General features: G+C 43.0%; 2 protein-coding genes across 3 annotated transcripts in view; one reads left to right on the top strand and one right to left on the bottom strand.

Annotated features, from left to right (window-relative positions):
* The window catches only part of RGS20 (regulator of G protein signaling 20), a 47,076-nt gene extending 39,302 nt beyond the window's left edge, over positions 1 to 7,774 (top strand). For both annotated transcript variants that reach the window (XM_060127839.1, XM_060127838.1), the window contains exons 4-5: positions 731 to 965; positions 6,934 to 7,774. In XM_060127839.1, coding sequence (XP_059983822.1) covers positions 731 to 965; positions 6,934 to 7,122 — 424 coding nt within the window. In that variant the 3' untranslated portion in view covers positions 7,123 to 7,774. The remainder of the gene's footprint in view (positions 1 to 730; positions 966 to 6,933) is intronic.
* A 6,554-nt stretch (positions 7,775 to 14,328) lies between these two features.
* The window catches only part of TCEA1 (transcription elongation factor A1), a 33,099-nt gene continuing 27,741 nt past the window's right edge, over positions 14,329 to 19,686 (bottom strand). Inside the window, exons 9-10 of the mRNA XM_060127992.1 lie at positions 17,567 to 17,638; positions 14,329 to 15,879 (exon numbers count right to left, since the gene is read on the bottom strand). Of these exons, the coding sequence (XP_059983975.1) occupies positions 15,871 to 15,879; positions 17,567 to 17,638 (81 nt within the window). The 3' untranslated portion in view covers positions 14,329 to 15,870. The remainder of the gene's footprint in view (positions 15,880 to 17,566; positions 17,639 to 19,686) is intronic.

The raw sequence follows: 19,686 nt of genomic DNA on the forward strand, positions 1-19,686 counted from the left end.
CAGATTGTGTTTTCTGGCCTCAATATAATGAAAATGTAAGTAAAAATAAACTAAAACAGGGTAAGCCCCAAATCAAGAAGAGCAGCTCCATCGGGGATGGAGGGGGGCGTCCAGAGGGCAGTGTGTGGACCTAGCACCCAGGTGAGTGCACTGCGCGGATGGCCTAGGTCTCCAGCTAAAAGGTGAATCCGTAAGTGCCCAGTTCGTCATCGCTGTTCATCACTTGCAGTTACTGGACAAACTTATCTTCTTTCCTTTTCTCTTTAACACTCTCTTTTGAATCTTTTAGAACCCTGGGCAGACACTGCCCCATGACTGTCCTGGCAGCCAGGTGGTCAGGTCTGACTTGGGTTTATCACAGCCACCTGGGGAGTTTGTGGTCAGATGGTTGTTAAGAATTTTTTGTTTTACTTTTATAATTTAAAACCTTTGCCAGGATGTGCCTAGATGTACGGGCTTGTTCTTAGCAGTTATTCCAGCAGTTTGGTTTGCAAGCCCTTTGGCAGCAGTGGTGCCGTCCAGCTAGACAGTTGGAGAGTGCCACACGTGTTTCTGCCGAAGGCGCGAGGAAATGAGAACAGCCCTTTCTCTGCCTAAAAGGGCCTAAGGGCACATTTTCATTCTCAGAGCGAAAAAGACACGTTTCTCGGGATGCAATTCACATCAGCCACCAATACCTCTGCTCCCTTCGCCCCTTTCTCCCGCCTCCCCCCCCCCCGCCCCCGCCCAGCCCGGGTCCCAGCCTGGAGGAGGCCAGCGCCTGGGCCCAGTCCTTCGACAAACTCATGCTCACGCCTGCGGGAAGGAACGCGTTCCGGGAGTTTCTCCGAACAGAGTTCAGTGAGGAAAACATGCTCTTCTGGATGGCGTGTGAGGAACTGAAAAAAGAAGCTAATAAAACCACGATTGAAGAGAAAGCACGAATAATATATGAAGACTACGTTTCTATTCTTTCTCCTAAAGAGGTACGTACCCACCAGAAACGTCCCCCAGGAAGCCGCGGGTGAAAGGAACCCCTTCAGTGTCTGGTCACCCGGCCTGGTCAGGGCTGCTTCCACCAATCATGGTGTTCAAACGCCTTGAAGGGTGGTCCCACCAATGGGGGCCAAGTGCCCCCCGAAATCAGTCAAAGATTGTGTGCATTTTCCTGGGAAAAGTATCTATAACTTTCATCCAGTTCTCTAGAAGTAGGCGTCTATGCATTTTGCTGTAAACGCTGTTTTTAAATGACAGCCTATAAGCATTCCTTTAAATAAAATTATCCTTTTAATCTGAACAAAGTCTCATTTACAGGTATCCTGACTTTAGATGGAAAGAGCATCACTTATATGATGCTGATGCTGCAGAGGTTCACCCCAGAGTGGCCCTTTGTGACATCAGAGAAATGATCAGAGGAGTGAAATCATCAGGTTTCCATCTCTCAGTTTTCATTCTTCCAAATCTAAAATCTAGGAGGTTACGTTGGCCTCAAACCTAAGTGCCTTGTAGCTCCGATGGTAAAATCCCACATGTGCCGCTCAGAATGTAAAGCTAATAAAACAGGACCTCTCCTGTCAGGGAGCTCACAGACAAGGGGGCAGCAGACATGGAGCCCCGGGTGCGACGTCTTGGGGTCGTGACAGGCTGGGGGACGAGCCATCACTGGGGGGCGGGGGGCATGAGGAAGAGGTACCTGGAGAGGCCATGATGGGCCAAGGATAATGAGGAGGAAATTACCAGAAACGCAGTGGGCTGAAGGCATCCCACGGGACAGGACTAGATGGGCCAGGGATAAGAGCATGGGGTCACAGGAACAGTGAAAGCGTCAGAAGTTTGGTGGCTGAAGGGTACAGTGCTTACCAAACAATTGGGGCCGGTGGCCAACAGCAGGAGGAACGTTTAGGAAAAGAGGATTGTCCGAGAGCACGGAGAGGTTTGCGGACCAGGCTGAGCTGAGGTTTATCCGGGAAGAGCTTGGATTTTAACCTGGTAATATCACCAAACTTGGATTTTTGAAGACCGCATGATAGATTATGAAAAGAAGACCAGAGGCAGAGGCCACTTAGAGGACGAATTCCAACCCAGACATGACGATGGTCCAACCAGGCCAGCTGAAGAGAAGCCAGAGAGGATGGCTTTGATCTGAGTCTGGAATGACTGCACGTCTGGTTTAGGCAGACAGGGTGGGGACCATGCTTGGGAGAAAGACAGTGGGACTCAATATCGCTTCCTTAAGTTTGCAGTAAGTTGGAGATACTCCATTGACAGATGTACAGATACGAAGTTCAGAAAGTTCTTTCAATTTGGGGTTAACAAAAAGCAAGAGAATTTTTGTCCTTTAATGTATGGCTTCGACATATTTTTATTTTGTCATGACTTTCCTTTTTATTTTTTAAGGCAAGGTTTTTCATCACTGTCTTTCAAAGCATTATACAACCAGAAAACTTGGCAAATTTGTAAAGCAAAGATGATATAAAAAGATGACCCTTTCCTCCCAAATATAAGCATCTATTACTTGAAATGTAAAAGCTTGAAAAGTTTAAGAGCGTAGACCTTGGGGTCAGATGCACTGGGGTTTGAGCCCCAGTTCTCTCATTTAATAGCTGCATGACCTCGGGTGTGTTTCTGAGCCCCTCTGTACCTCGGTTCCCTCCTGTGTAGGAAGGGGAGGTCCACACTTGCCTGAACATTTGGGAAGAGTGACAAGGGGACAATGTGAAGTCCTGCCCACGCCGGGCAGAGCGGGCTCACCCCAGGTGACAACCCTCAGCAACCCTGTGTCCATTTCCCGTCCTAAGCAGACCCTGTCCCCACCAGCACTTGAGGGACAGTCTTCAGATGGAGGTTGAAGAGAATGAAACAGTTCCATTTGTGCCTTAACTGTTTGTGAACTAGAATGTATTTATTTATTTATTTTTGGCTGCATTGGGTCTTTGTTGCTGCGCGCAGGCTTTCTCTAGTTGTGGTGAGTGGGGGGCTACTCTTCATTGCGGTGTGCGGGCTTCTCATTGCGGTGGTTTCTCTTGTTGAGGAGCATGGGCTCTAGGCGTTCAGGCTCAGTAGTTGTGGCTCGTGGGCTCTAGAGCGCAGGCTCAGTAGTTGTAGCGCACGGGCTTAGTTGCTCCGCGGCATGTGGGATCTTCCCGGACCAGGGCTCGAACCCATGTCCCCTGCATTGGCAGGTGGATTCTTAACCACTGCACCACCAGGGAAGTCTCCTAGAATATTTTTTGATGTTTTCTGCAGTAAACCTTAGTCTAATTTTCTTTCTTTTTTTTTTAAAGACTTTTTTTTTGATGTGGACCATTTTTAAAGTCTTTATTGAATTTGTTACAATACTGCTTCTGTTTTATGTTTTGTTTTTTTTTGGCCACAAGCATGTGGGATCTTACCTCCCCGAGCAGGGATCGAACCCGCACCCCCTGCTTTGGAAGGAGAAGTCTTAACCATTGGACCGCCCAGGAAGTCCCACGCTTAGTCTAATTTTCTTTTTTTTTCTTTTACTTTAAATTTTTTAAATTTCACTTGTTACAAAGAACTTGAATTATAATTGTACTTTTAAAAATTAACAATGGAAATTTAAAAGAAAAATATATATATTGTGTGTTTAATTACATTTCATAGAATTATTATCCCTGAATCATAATTCTGTTAGTACACCACTATAGAGATTATTTCTTAATATTTAGGTGAGAACCATTTCCTTCTGTTTTTGAGAATAATTCTGTAAACTCATTTCCAGTAATGGCACTCTTCCCCAAATCAAAGGTTTAACGAGGGAGATGCAAGCAGAATAATCATGAAAACACAAAGCAATACAACAGCAACAAAAAATTTCTAACTTCCAATAACAGCTCAATTTAGAAGAGGGTTTATATCTTCAGAACAAAAGCATTCCTCCTTGACTTTCTAACCAGTCAAAATCTATGTGTTCTACAGAAAACTGTGATGTTATTCCCATAAAAGTACCCTTTACTGCTTCTGCCTCCATTAGATTTCCTAAGCACTAGTGTTTTGGTTTTTTTTTTTTTTACATCTTTATTGGAGTATAATTGCTTTACAATGGTGTGCTAGTCTCTGCTTTATAACAAAGTGAATCAGTTATACATATACATCTGTTCCCATATCTCTTCCCTCCCTATCCCCTCCCTCTAGGTGGTCACAAAGCACCGAGCTGATCTCCCTGTGCTATGCGGCTGCTTCCCAATACCTATCTATTTTACGTTTGGTAGTGTATATATGTCCATGCCACTCTCTCGCTTTGTCACAGCTTACCCTTCCCCCTCCCCGTGTCCTCAAGTCCATTCTCTCGTAGGTCTGTGTCTTTATTCCTGTCTTACCCCTAGGTTCTTCATGACATTTTTTTCCCTTAAATTCCATATATATGTGTTAGCATACGGTATTTGTCTTTCTCTTTCTGTCTCACTTCACTCTGTATGACAGACTCTAGCTCCATCCACGTCATTACAAATAGCTCAGTTTTGTTTCTTTTTGTGGCCAAGTAATATTCCATTGTATGTATGTGCCACATCTTCTTTATCCATTCATCCGATGATGGACACTTAGGTTGTTTCCATCTCCTGGCTATTGTAAATAGAGCTGCAATGAACATTTTGGTACGTGACTCTTTGAATTATGGTTTTCTCAGGGTATATGCCCAGTAGTGGGATTGCTGGGTCATATGGTAGTTCTATTTGTAGTTTTTTTAAGGAACCTCCATACTGTTCTCCACAGTGGCTGTACCAATTCACATTCCCACCAACAGTGCAAGAGGGTTCCCTTTTCTCCACCCCCTCTCCAGCATTTATTGTTTGTAGATTTTTTGATGATGGCCATTCTGACTGGTGTGAGGTGATACCTCATTGTAGTTTTGATTTGCATTTCTCTAATGATTAGTGATGTTGAGCATCATTTCATGTGTTTGTTGGCAATCTGTGTATCTTCTTTGGAGAAATGTCTATTTAGGTCATCTGCCCATTTTTGGATTGGGTAGTTTGTTTTTTTGTTATTGAGCTGCATGAGCTGCTTGTAAATTTTGGAGATTAATCCTTTGTCAGTTACTTCATTTGCAAATATTTTCTCCCATTCTGAGGGTTGTCTTTTGGTCTTTTTTATGGTTTCCTTTGCTGTGCAAAGGAATTTTCTAACAAAAGCAAGCAGGAGGCTTTCTCCTCTCAGCCCACAATGAGTGTCGAGTCCCCCCTCTGGCAGGAGCTGAGCTCCTAAGACCTGGGCCCTCACACTCCGGAAGCTTCTAGGAGGGCATGGCCTGGTGGTGAGGGCAGCCGTGGGGATCAGCTCAGGGTGGCTGGGAGGCTTCCCAGGACCGGGGAGCGACGTGGAAACCAAGACCTGACAGAGAAGTACACGTAGTCGGGCCATTCTAGACAGTTCCCCTAGACAGCCTCCTAGAACAAAGACAAGCTAGTTCTCGCTCCTTCTTCCTTTAAATCCCAGGCGAATGCCAAGTTCCTTGAATTCTTGAGTGGAATAGTGAGGCGGAGCCGGGGAGCCAGTGGGAGCAGGTCATAAAGGGCCTCCTAAGTTTAAACGTGGAACTTGCAAGCTCTGCGCTTGATCCTGAGCCCACCGACACCAGCACAAGGTCCGAAGCCGAGTGCTGGGTCCGGGGGTGGTGCGGAGGCCCTGGACTGCCGGCCCAAGGCCAGTCAGGAGGCTGGTGACCAAATGCCGTCGAGGTGGTGGCTGACCTCCACGAGGGTCACGGCAGAGGCGGGGGGAGGTGGCCGGATTCGAGCCGCGTCAAAGAGGCGGCGTCAGCAGGGCTTTGTGCCCATTACAGAGCCAAAGGGAGGAAGAGGGTGAGCAGGACCCTGACTTGCGGGGGATAAGCGCCCCCAGCCTTCCCAGGAGGAGGTGGGTAGATGCATCTGGAAAGACAGATCACTGAAGCCCATGCTCAGTGACTTGGATAAGCACACTTTCAGTTTTATATTAAACAACAGCACATGCATTGCGTATCTATCCGGCCCCCCTGGTGCAGAGACGGTCCAGCCGAGGTTCCTCACGCGGCAGGGAAGGCGTGTGAGCCCCTGCTGTCCTGTTCTCGGCTGTCTGGCTCCTGCGGGCCGCTCTGGTCTGGGATGCGCTTCGTCCAGGACGAGCAGACATCGGAGTGCAAGGAGGCAGCATCTCCCGGGACGTCGTGGACTCCCCATACTTTGAATTCATTCTCATTAAGCCCTGACCAGCTACCACCTTCGTCACCCCTACTTTATGGAGCAGGTTGTTTGGGGTTTTTTGCCGCACCCCGCGGCATGCGGGATCTTAGTTCCCCGACCAAGGCTCGAACCCACGCCCCCTGCGCTGGGAGCTCGGAGTCTTAACCACTGGACCGCCGGGTAGGTCCCTAGGGAGCAGTTCTTCAGGACACAGTTCACTTTGCCTGAGGTCCCACAGCCAAACAGCGACAGAGCCGGGAGTTAAGCCCAAGCCCGTGGCACTGACCCTTCCACGGTGCTTCGGGTCACTTCTGCCTGTCCCCAGCCTGGAGCTCCAGGTTTTAGTCCTAGTGTTCTTAGGCAATTCGCCAGGGGTAAGTCAATGTGCGCTACCTTTCTTCCTTGCGGCCACAGTCCCCTCACTTTAAAGAAGTAGAGCAGCGCTGTGGTTTTCTAAAGCAGTGCGATCCCCACCGGCATCACCGAGAGAACTCATGAGAAATACAAACTGTCAGCCGCCCCCAGATCCACTGGGTCAGAAGCTCTGGGGGGGGCCCCCCTCACTCTTTTCTAACGAGCCTTCCAGGGGCTTCTGATGCCTCTGAAGTTTGGGACCACTGTTCATTGTGTTCAGCTCCTCTTTCAACAGCTTAGGTTTGGGGATGACCTTGTTGGGTCTGGGATTTTTAAAAAAACAAACAAGGTATGGGAGTTGGGGTGTATGTCCAAAGAGGCCCTTGTCTGACACAGCCCCGTGTGTCCCCGCCGGCAGGTCAGCCTGGACTCCCGCGTGAGGGAGACCATCAACAGAAGCATGGCCGAGCCGTCCCCTCACATCTTCGATGACGCCCAGCTGCAGATCTACACCTTGATGCACAGGGACTCGTACCCCCGGTTCATGAACTCTGCTCTCTACAAAGACCTGCTTCGCTCCTTATCTGAGAAAGCAGTGGAAGCCTAGGATGTTCAAAATATTTATTATTAATAAAACAAAGAACTCGTGGACTCTGTGTAGGACAGGGAATTTAGAGGCAGTAGTGTCTTCTGCTGGGTCATACTCGGGTTATTTTAATAACAGACTCTTCCTTCTGCAGAAGGCTGTATATTCACCAAGTAAATTGCGGCCACCTTTTGTGATACTTTTGGGAAAAATGGGGTATGGCTGTGTAGAAAGGTAGTATATTTACACTTACAATGACAGTAGCACTTTCTCAGTGACAAAGGATACACAAGAAGACACCACACTGCCTGCAGCGTGTACATCCATGGGAACAGGACCCAAATTCCCATTTTATAAAGATGTGACCGCTACCTGTAAAACTGGTATTCTACTTTATCTTAGGATACATGTATGTAGATGCATATTATGTGCGTGTGTATCTTACATGGTTAATGTAAAGCCCTGGGCTCTGAAGTGGATCAGCCTCAAATGTTTGATAAGAGAAGTACTGCCTAGAAAATGCTCTTGTTGAAAAGTTACCTTTATTACCAGAATCTGCCAACCTGAAGAATGAATTTTCACGTAGGTGGTGTTCATCACAAAGCGTTCAAATAAGCATATCTCCATTTTTACTATTGAAAGAAATATGGGCATTTTCACTCTAAAAAAATAAAGCACAAGAGTTTTATCTCAATCTTTTTTTCACATGTCACTATTTGGGAAATATAAGATTAAGTAAGTGGGGACACACGCAAGATTCTCTTCTAGCCCCCAGACTAGGATTTTCTTTTTCGATCCCACTATTTTTATCACAGGTGAATAGGATAACTTCATAGCTCACAGTAAAAATACCGGTTTGTAGGCCTAAACCATCCCGAAGAAACCCATCACTAGGATGAAAGAAAGGCATCCAGAACCCGGAGGAGTTTGAGTAGTGGGTTGGAACGTGATTTACGCGAGGCCCTAATGGAATGGCCCTCCTCCTGGTCACCTCCCTCCCTGGCCCTTCAGCCTGATGATTCCTTCATATGCTCTTCAACCCTAAGCCCTCATCCTCTTTCTCAGCAAAACATCTCACCTCCCCCTTTACTGTGAAACTCGTGCTAACCCTGCACCTTCTCACATGACCTATAAATCCGCGTGGATCAAGGTCTATGCCCACCTTCACAGCCCAATCCCAGAGAAGGTGCTCTTTCCTCCTTTTCAAGGCGTCAACGCCTCATGTACTTCTGGGTTTTTTCTAATTTTATTGAAGTAGAGTTGATTTACAATGTTGGGTTAATCTCTGCTGTACAGCAAAGTGATTCACTTACACGTATATAGATTCTTTTTCCTATTCTTTTCCATTACGGTTTATCCCAGGATACTGAACAGAATTCCCTGTGCCGTGCACCAAGACCCTGCTGTTTATCCATCCTCTGTATCAGAGTTTGCATCTGAATTCTGACTCCCATGTTCTAGGGCCCCATTTCTTCTTTAGACAAAGAGGAGGTCACTGGGATCAAGGCATCAATGCTGCCCTCCAGCTGCTTACATCCAAGTAAGGATGACAGACGTGTGCGACAGTGGCGACAGCAGTGGGGAGTACCGATCCAGAGAACAGCTGAGCTCTCGACGCCCTGGAGGCTACTGGAAGCTTTGGGGGCGGAGATGACACCAGAGCTACAACCTACAGAACAAGAGTGTGTGTGGGGGGCGGAGGTGTAGGGAAGGCGTTGATACTTGGAGCAAACCCCAAATGGTCCAGTTCCGGCCTGTCAAGTAGAAGGTGAGTGGAGATGCAAAACATGTGGAAGAGAAGCTGGAGCCGGGGGCCTAGGCTTTAGGCTGGAGTATTGACGGGGGGTTTGTCAACACAGGGACTGGCGGGAGGGTTAAAGCCTGAGCAGGGCTGAACGCACATCCCTGCCAGGTGGACAGAGAAGTCAGCGCTCCCGAAGGACAGTTAGAGGAGCTCATCGTCCCCATACCGGCGCAGGGAGGGCCGGGGGGTGCCTCTGGGGACGCAGCAGCCCCTGGAGTGGGTGCTGCCTAGACTCGGCTCTTAGATTCCACCCCCCTTGACTTCTTTCCACACTGGAAGCTTCTTTGGACTCCACTTCAATGCAACTCCAAGGTTTAAAAAAATTTTATGTAAAATCTGACAGGCTGATCTTGTTGGGATGGATGGCACTCCATTTGGAAAAAATGTATATATAAACAAATATAAATTCCAAATGGTTTAAAGGTCTAGAAGAATATTATAAGAATATTGGAAGAAAATGTAGGCAACATTTTTGTAACTTCAGATGGAAAGCATCTAAGCAAAACGTAAAATCTAGAAACCATAAAAGAAACACTGAGATTGGATTATGTAAAAATTTAAATTCTGTACAACATAAAAACATAAAAGAATGCAAACACAAATATTACGCTATAAGACACACTCAAGATTACTATGCAGAATGTATTAGGAGTGTCTACAAATTAGACAACTCTGTAGACAGAAAAGGAAAACCACAATATAAACCATTAATGGAAAAAATCAACTGGCCAGAAAACAAGAAAATATGAACACAACATACACAAAATGATAAATCATGTGAACTCAGAACAACGAGATGACAGTGGTTACCGTTTCCCCCTAGGTTTGCGAAAGTCACAAGGATAGCTCACATCCAGCATTAGCAAGGTGTCAGGAAATGGGCATTCCTGCGCTGTTGGCAGGTGGGTGAACTAGTCTTGACTTTTTGGAAAGCAATCTGGCAACATCATTCTGCATGCACATGTCAACTAGCTGAATCCACCCGACAAAACATCACAATCTACCCACAGGGGAACAGGTTTTCAAGGGAATGGTATATACCCGCAGACTGCTTGCCCTACGGTGAAGGGGACTGGCATACACCTCCATGCACTGGCAGCGAGTGTTCTAAGCTAAAACAGCAAACTGTAGGGTATGTAAAATGTGTCCATTTATAACGTTAATAATGGCCATTCCCCAAAAGAGTCTTCTCACCAGTGGAACTGGATACTGTTCCAAAGTCTTATTGCTGTAAATTACCGTTTAGTCCTTACAACCCTCTACGGTAGGATGCTCATCTTTACAGATGAGCAGGGAGAGGGGTGAAGTACTTGGTCAGTCTCACAGCTGGTACACGGCAGCTGGGTTTGAACCTGAGCAGACCAGAGGCCCACGCTCTTAACCGCTATGCAGGGCCCATTTCCAAGGAAAAGAGGACTAGATAGCCCGGTATGAGCATGTACACACACGCCGACGTAACAGAGAAACTACAGAGCCAGGGAGATCATTTTCTCTAGTTCACGACTTTGACATAGAAGATGAAGGTAATCCAGCCAGTCTCCCGGGCTGGTATTTGAGCAGCCATCCAGCAGGCCTCTCTGTTTTTAGAACTCACAAAGGCCCAGGTGGCCAGTTTTTCTCATTGAACATGACAAAATAAACATCTTAAAAAAATCATTCTTCATATATAAAGATGATACTGTCTTACACAAGTCAGTCAGGTTTGTTTGTTTTTTTCCTGTTACCAAATTTGGAGCTAAACCATTACGCTTTCCTGACATGTGTAATCAAAAAAATTCAATTTTGAATCATCTAAAGTACAGCAGTCATCAAACAGGGTTTTTCCTGAGTAATGCCAACTTAATCTCACAGGGGATGAAATTGTGGCCTTGACATTATAATCCATCCACTTGAATTAACTGTCCCAGTGGAACATTCTGGAAAGGCGAATAAATAATCAAAATATTAACTATAAGAAAACTAGCAGTTAAAACTTGATTAGCCTCAGAATGGGAAGTCTGAATAAAAAAATAATTATCTACTTAAAAAACACAAAAAGTTTTTTAAATTAAAAGTATGCTGACTATAGATAACATACTGTATCGCTTTGTTGTGCAACAGAAACTAACACAGTACTGTGAAGCAATTATACTCCAATATAGATCTATTTTAAAAAATACTGTACTGTATATTTGAAAGCTGCTAAGGGAGCATATCTTAAAAGTTCTCATCACAAGAAAAAAATTGTAAACTAGACTTCGCTGGTGGCGCAGTGGTTAGGACTCCACACTCCCCATGCAGGGGCCCCGGGTTCCATCCCTGCTCAGGGAACTAGATCCCACACGCATGCCGCAACTAAGGAGCCCGCCTGCTGTAACTGACCCAGCACAACCAAATTAAGTTAATTAATTAAAAAAATCGTTAACTAGATGTGGTGATGGATATATTGTGACAATCACCTTGCAGTATACACATAGGTCAAATCATTATGTTGTACACCTAAAACTAATAGTGTTATATGTCGATTACAGCTGACCCTTGAACTACATGGGGGGTTAGGGGAGCCAACCCTCCACCAGGTTAAAAAAGTTGGCCCTCGTATCCTAGGTTCTGCATCTGTGGACTTAACCAACCGTGGGTCCTATGGCACCACAGTACGTATCAAAAAATCCACAAATAAGTGGACCCAGGCAGTTGAAACCCGTGTTGTTCAAGGGTCAACTGTGTACCTCAATTTTTAAAGTTTTTAATGGGGAGAGGATTAATGAGCATTTGATCTTACGGATATGTTTTTAAATATGAATTTAAAAAGAGGGGGCTTCCCTGGTGGCGCAGTGGTTGAGAGTCCGCCTGCCGATGCAGGGGATGCAGGTTCATGCCCCGGTCCGGGAAGATCCCACATGCCGTGGAGCGGCTGGGCCCGTGAGCCATGGCCGCTGAGCCTGCGCGTCCGGAGCCTGTGCTCCGCAGCGGGAGAGGCCACAACAGTGAGAGGCCCGCGTACCGCAAAAAAAAAAAAAAAAAAAAAAGATGAAGGCTGCAATTATTAAGGGGGCAGGGATGGACCCATCAGTGAAACAATCCCGAGATAAATCAGCCTGATACTGACCTGTGACTTTAATGCTCCTTCTGGATCAAAAATGCTTCTGCAGTTAACTGGAAATCTTAGTAGTGTTCCCATAGGTTTTGATGTTCTGCTATCAGTACTTTCATTTAGAATCATATATTTACTTAAATATTCATCCAAAACAATTTAGGATGAAACCATCTTTTTTCCGTTGCTTGTTATAGAAATCTAAATCTAATTTAAATACAAAGGAAACTGACTGGCTTTCATTAGCAAGAAGTCCAGGGTAGTTCCAACACCCACGTGGCTGGACCGAGACCTTCTCCCCATTTCAGCCTCCCCCAGGCTCATCACACACAGAGGGTCTCTGCACACTGTTGGTAAAATGGTACAGGGAGCCCCAGGGGCAGCTCCTGCTGGCTTAGCTCGTCCAGGAGAAACACTGCTTCTCCCATCTTTAATAAAGTAACCCCAGGGAAGGAGCATGGGGTGGGGTGGGACACTGAATGACAGACCTACCAGGTCACATGGAGGCGAGGTGTCCCCTAAATGAATCAGAAAAGATGTTTGGGAACTAGTGCCAAAAAATCGAAAGATACAGTTATGCCCCTCCCTTGCCAGTATTCTCACAATTTTGCCTTTTTATTATCAGCTATACTTTCCAATGGCATTATTACAAAAATAACTTGGATACACACTGTAAACTACATATAAGAGTGAAAAAGCCTCTTTATGTCAAAGCAGCTAAGCTTTCCAATTATGAAAACACTTGGGCTAATTTAACCGGACTGTAGGGCACATCACACATGAAATGTTGTTCCTCTCTGCAGTCAGGGCCATTAAAGAAAAAATAATCATAATTAGCTGTCTTTTTACAGCACTGGGGAGAGGAAGCAGAACAAGTCATTGGAAGCAGTCACCTGTGCTTTCATTTTCCATCCCCCACCTGGATGAACAAGTACCAGAGCACACAGGTCCGATCCGAACATTTTTTAATTAATAATAAAACTGTCGCATCACTTTGCAGAACTTCAGTACCAAAAGAAACCTCCCGAGACTCAAGCTTGTTACTTCTTCCTCTGGAGCTGGAGTCTAAAACATCGCCAACACTATTTACCTACCCTCCTCCCGCAGGTCCTCAATTGTGGAAGTCTTCAGGTCCCAGCTCCCACACAGTCAAGAAATGTAACACAAACACAACCAAGAAAAACTACTTCACACGCACCTCCTATGTGACACCCATTCTTCTAGGGGCTAAATACAGCAGTGAACAAGTTTCCCATAAAAACGTATGGACTCCACCTTCCCTAAGTTACAGCTATTGGCCACAGCACAGCCACATGGGGAGACTTCCAAGCACACTTGTCTACTGCTCTGGACTGATTTCACTTCAGCTTCCTTCAGCTTAATTCTTCCATTACTACCTAGGAACTCATCAGGCAGTAACTCTGTCCTACTCACTGTGAGGTAATAGCACCTTCAATGTTGGTATTGACACTCTGCTTATTTTTGAAGCTTACAGAAATATGTGGATTTTATGTCAGTGACTATTCACATTACCTTTCCCAGTGGGATATTCAATTCTCGAACGGCTAATTTGCTCCAGCTAAATGGGGTGGAGGTGGGGCCCGCCGGGGGCAGGAAAGAGGAACTGTTGATGAAAACTCCTTAAATCTCATCACTTTAACTCTAGTTTTTATTTTGATAATTCAACTCAAATCCCCGAATTTCACTCTGACCTGTAGACAATCACTGTCAAAGTCTAGTCTTGTTAATACTTCAAATATTCTTCCATCTGTGAGGCATACACAGATTTGACGTCTGCGTGTATGTAAGCATTTCAGAACTCGCGCCATGGCTTCTCAATGTTCATACCAACGCTCATCACCCTCAGGTGAGCAGGAAAACCAAGGTGGCCATTTTCTGCTTTCCTGGGACAGTGCTTCGCTAACTGCCACTACACCTTTCTAACTGACTTCCTGTATGTGTTCATTTAACACAGTGACTCTGTCCTGGAAATAGACGCTAGCAAATATTACCCTTGAGAACATTCACTTCCAGTTACTTTATAACTGGCTGGCATTTTCCAATATAAGGTTCACTATTTGGTCTCTCATATTACGTTAAGTGCACACAAGGGATGCACTCACGTGCTCTGCTCAGAACCAGCCTGCATCCCTCACCAGGGGTCCAGGAAAGAAGACAAACGTGCTCTGTACTACTGCTCAATACTAGTCCCTTACTACTTACAACCAGGCAGCCATCACTTAATTAAAACTGGACTTTAAAATCACCTTAATAGTTGGGAAAGTAGAACTTTTTAAACAAAAAGTAAAGCAAGCATCAATATCTAAATAAAAATAACAAAATGTGATACATGATTAATAACAAGAAACTTTATTGAAGTAACAAATTTAAAAATGGATCACTTAATTTAAAAGTGGGACTATTTTAATTTTATTCTTATTAAATTCATTCTTTCAAAAATGCACGTTATTTTTCAAATGATAAAAGGTTACTCTGTGACCTGACGAAGTAGAGGTGGGATGGCACCAGTGGGCCAATTCCTCTATGTGGGGTCTGAACATGGACTTTTAGATGTTGTTTTCTCTATTACATCAAACTGACCTCCAGTAAGCAGTGGAGAAGAGGGAGAGAAGGGGAGTGCAAAGCAGGTACTCAGATCTCTCTATAGAGGTTTGAGAGCGCAGACGGAGCACAATGAAATGTGGACTTTGTAACAGTGGCCTTAAGATGTGCTAGACCAAGTGTGAAAATCATTTTTTCTTATTCCTAACAAAACAGATGGCACACACTTAACTGTAAGGTCCTTCCTGCAAATGAGCTGCGTTACAGCCCACGTATTAGTCTGTTCCACAACCTCATTCTTGTGTGACAGAAAGAGAGTCAGGACAGAAATGTGCTCCATTAGTCTCCATACGGAAAGGTCACAGCGTTAATGATTTATATAAACCTTAAAGTCCTTGGTCAGCACAGATTTCCAAATCAAAGTTAAGTCATGAACTGTTTATAAGAACAACACTATACTAAAATGCTAACGTTTTCTTCCCAGTATGTCTTCCTACAAAACGAAAAAATGGTCAAAAGTTTTCATTCTTTGCCTGAGCTGGGATTTAGGAAAAGCCTACTAGACTACAACAATGTTCTGCAAAAGTAAAATACACTACAAAGTCAAACAGGTAAATAAACAACAAACCAAACTGATTTCAACAAAGTCAAGTCATGTTTCCAAAAGTAAAATCTATTACGAACAAGTAATAAACATGTACAAGAAATTACAAGAAATGAGGATCACAGTTAGTTACAAATGCAAAATAATAACTAATTATCCCAGACTTGTGAATATAATAATTAAAATCAATTTCATATGCTAGTTGAAATATTATGTACAATTTAGATAAGCTGGTCAAGTATTATCTGAATACACACCATGTTTGATAAACTTATAATTACATTACCTCTTCTCCTCTTTTAATATTTGCAGGTACATGCCAATATAGGAAAAAATGTAATTTCCATTTGTGTATTAACTGAGAAGAATAACATTTTTACTGTGTATGTTTCAGATTGTAAAAAAGTTAAGGTACATTTTCCTTTAAGAAGGAAAAAAAAAGGTAAAAATAAACTGCCAGAAGTTTAATATCAACTTACTTATAAAAATGGAAAAAAAAAGTTTTGAAACAGATACCATACAATTATCATGTGGTCTCCTTACTGCTCTGCAACTACAGAAGGCATTTAAGGAAGGGATCCTATGTCAAAAACAGAGACTAACCCAAGGGATATATGTTACTTTAAAAATCTGATTTGCAGGAAAACTAGTTGGTTGGCCTAGTCTTAAAGCTAATTACAAAATCCATTTTCTTAATGGTCCAGGTGTTTTGCCAATTCTTCCAACTCAACAGAACTGTCAAAAAAGAAGAAATATTTTGTGAGACCTTTAAATACAGACAGTGGGGTGTATCCCTTCCCACATTTAAAACAGCATACACCTTAAATTGCTGAAGAAAGAGGCATTTCTAAAAAAGATGCTGTGTTTTCCAGACATGAATAGTCACCTATATTAAGTGTTTGGCTCTTCCAACTTAGAATTACTAGGAATACATAAATAAAGAAACAGTGTAAAATATTTTCTCAAGTACCTCTCTCCTTAATTTCAGGTTAAAAAAATTAATTCCAAATTTGAACTTCTAGAGTAAGCCACCGTAGGCATCAGCTTTCTACATTAAATTGAATTTTCTTAAATCCAACAGAACTATGTCAGCACTTAAGCAGCCAATTGCCTGTATTCAATACAAACTGCAATATACCCAGTCATCATCATCATCATCATCATCTTTATCATCATGAGGCATCATGTAAACAAATCCAAGAGCCCTCTGGAAAAGCCAGATTTGCCCAACAGGACTGAAAAAAATGAACATCCCTCTCTTAGACCAATTAAAAAACCTGCCAACTCAGGAAGGGAGACACTGTTTCAAGCCACGAAGACACTCTCAATACCATTAATCTCCCGGCCCAGAACGAATCTTTGTAATAAAATGTGTACTGTCCTCAAGCCCAGAGAAAGTGCCGAGAGCCAAAGTCTCACACTATACTCGTGAAGGATATTCTCCCATTGTCTGCCTTTTAATTCACTTCTGATTTTCAGAAAATGTTTTAAACTATAAGAATAATTCAAAATAAGCATTAGACTAAAAAGTCTAATGTTAAGTATAACTTAAAAAAGAAAAGAATCTTACACAAATTTCACAAAAGCTAATAAAAACAGCCAGCATTTTTGGTGCACCAACAATGACCAGGCACTTTAAATATATTATATCTACCACTCACCACACCCTGTAACGTGGGTCATGAGAACATCACGGTTCGGTAACACTAAGTAGCAAAGCAGTTCAAAGCCTGTTTGGCTCCAGGGAATATCCTCCTACCGTGTGAGCCCCACCAGTCCCACACTCCTAGTATCCCCACCTGTCTCAGGTATGATGTGTAATTCTTCTCTCAATTTTAAATTATATTTCTGTGGCTCACAAAAATCACTCAAGAATGAATCATTCAAATAACCTAACTTGCCTGTGCGGGGCTAATTCAAGAGAACACAGGCCGTACAAAGGAAGGCTTAGTGGAAAGCCTACGAAACCACGGCGGTGCTCATCTGGATTTCCTAAAATAAACACTAAAACCATCGGGCTGGATTTCAACAAGGCAGAGTAGTTTTTCCAGAACCAAAGTCTATAAAGACAAGCCATACACTTGTGCGGGTTTTCCGGAAGAACAAGAGTGGAAGCAGCTGACTGGATACAGTGGATACAGGACTGTGACGCTGTAATGCACAGTTAAGATTCAAACCTGTCATTTCTGAAGCAAGACGACATGAAGGTTGGCAAATTAAGTCAACCTCTTTATTTCTAGTAGGACGGCAAACAGTACGTTCCACGACAGACGCCAGCCACGGCCTTGCCCAGCACTGGGCAGCGTGAGCACGTGCACACACCGGGGCATCCAGGCAGCCCCCGAAGCAGACCCGAAGAGACCAGCCCATGGAGAACCACCCCATGTAAACAGGTGAGACGGGAACCCCAGGAGGCATGTACCTTCCACCGGTTTCCACACTCGTTGCAGACAACAAACGTTGTCATCGGTTCATCAGCACTCCGCGTTTGGACCTGTAGCAAAGTCGGGTGAAAAATACCACTTTTCACAATACTACAAAAAGTCCAACCTAATTAAGAACAGTACCACAGTAAAATGTATAAGAGCTCGAAACAAGCTCAGATAAGCGAAATGTCAAACACACACACGTTTCCAAACTTCATTTTTCTAAGTCCTTGTCGTTTCATCTTTTATCTGTTCATCTAAAGTCACACATTATACTACTGATAAACGGCTAATAAATATGAAAATTTTTCATCATAACTAAGAAGCACAGAAATGTTAATTAAAAGACATATCAATTTTCTCTTACAAATTAGCAAGGATGTAAAAATTACAAAAATATTTCATTATGACAAATATAAACTGCCACCAACCTTTCTAAGTTAGGCAGCAACAGAGCCTTAAATACCCGTCTTCTGTGACCTAGGAACTTGATATCTGATCTATCGTAAGATGGTAATTAGAAACACAAATAAAGATCTGTGTGCAGCTCAACATCACTAATCATTGGGGAAATGCAAATTAAAACCACAAGAAAATATCACCTCACACCTGTTAGAATGGCTATCATCAAAAAGACAAGAAAAAGCAAGTTGTCAAGGGTGTGGAGAAAAGGGAACCCTTGTGCACTGCTGGTGAGAATGTAAGTTGGTGTGGCCGCTGTGGAAAATGGTGTGGAGGTTGCTCAAAAAATTAAAAACAGAGCTACCATACGATCCAGCAATTCTGCATCTTGGTACACAGCTGAAGGAAATGAAATCAGTATATCAAAGAGATTATCTGAACCCATGTTCCCTGCAGAATTATACACAATAGCCAAGACATGGAAACAACCTAAATGTCCTTCAACAGATAAATGGATAAAGAAAAAATGGCATACATTCATGATGGAATATTATTCAGCCATAAAAAAGAAGGAAATCCTGCCATTTGAGACAACATGGATAAACCTGGAAGGCATTATGTTAAATGAAATATGCCAAACAGAGAGACAAATACTGTATGACATCACTTATATGTGGCATCTTAAAAAAAAAAAGCTGAATTCACAGAAACAGAATAGATGGGAGGACATGGGAAGATGTAGATCAAAGGGTATAAACTTTCAGTTATAAGAAGAATAAGTTCTGAGGATCTAACATACAGCATGGGGACTATTTTGTTAGCGTAGATCTTAAGCATTCTCACCAAATGAAAAAAAAAAAGAAAGAAAAAAATGTGAGGTGATGGATGTGTTAATTATCTTGATCTTGGTAAGCATTCCATGACGTATGCGTATATCAAAGCATCATATTGTACACTTTAAATAAATACAATTATATTTGTCAATTATTTTTCAATAAAGTTGGGAGGGGAGATCTGTGTACAAGGATGTTTGAAGAGTATACTTTTATAATAACACAAACACTGGAAACAACCTGAGCATCCAACAGGGAAATAATGAGATAAGTTAGAGTCTACCCATCTGATGGAATATTATACAGCTATTAAGATGTTTATAAAGGTTTAAAAAAACAAAGGAAAATGCTTACACAAAGTGAGGAAAAGTATATAAAACAGTTTACAGTATTTAGCTGCAACTAGGTTTTTAAAATATCCACAAAATACTACAAGCACCAAAATATAGAACATTGCCCTCTCTGGACGGCAGATTAATAAGTGATTTTAAATTTCTTGTTCATACTTTTCTGTATTTTCAAAATTTTCTATAAGTAGGTATACTTACAGAATAACAAATAAATCTAAACATTATTTTTATAAAGTGCTTAATTTTCTGTCAATCAAAAAATGCAATCCCCTAAGTCTCTCTAGTAACTGGAAACAATTAGTTGTTCTTTAAAGGGAAAATTTTGAATTTAGCGGATTACAGACATAGCACAGCCTATTTAGCAAATGAAATTAATGACAGTGAGAAAAAATTTTTTCACATATGCACATACAATCAAAACAACTATAACACAGCTCTTTTCAGTGGTTCAAGAACAAAAAGGAAAGTCAGTCACATCATATATGATGTGATAAATGAAGATAAAAGCCATCAATATGTTGCAAAAAAGGA

Source organism: Lagenorhynchus albirostris, chromosome 17 (genome assembly GCF_949774975.1).
Source record: "Lagenorhynchus albirostris chromosome 17, mLagAlb1.1, whole genome shotgun sequence".
Taxonomy (NCBI): domain Eukaryota; kingdom Metazoa; phylum Chordata; class Mammalia; order Artiodactyla; family Delphinidae; genus Lagenorhynchus; species Lagenorhynchus albirostris.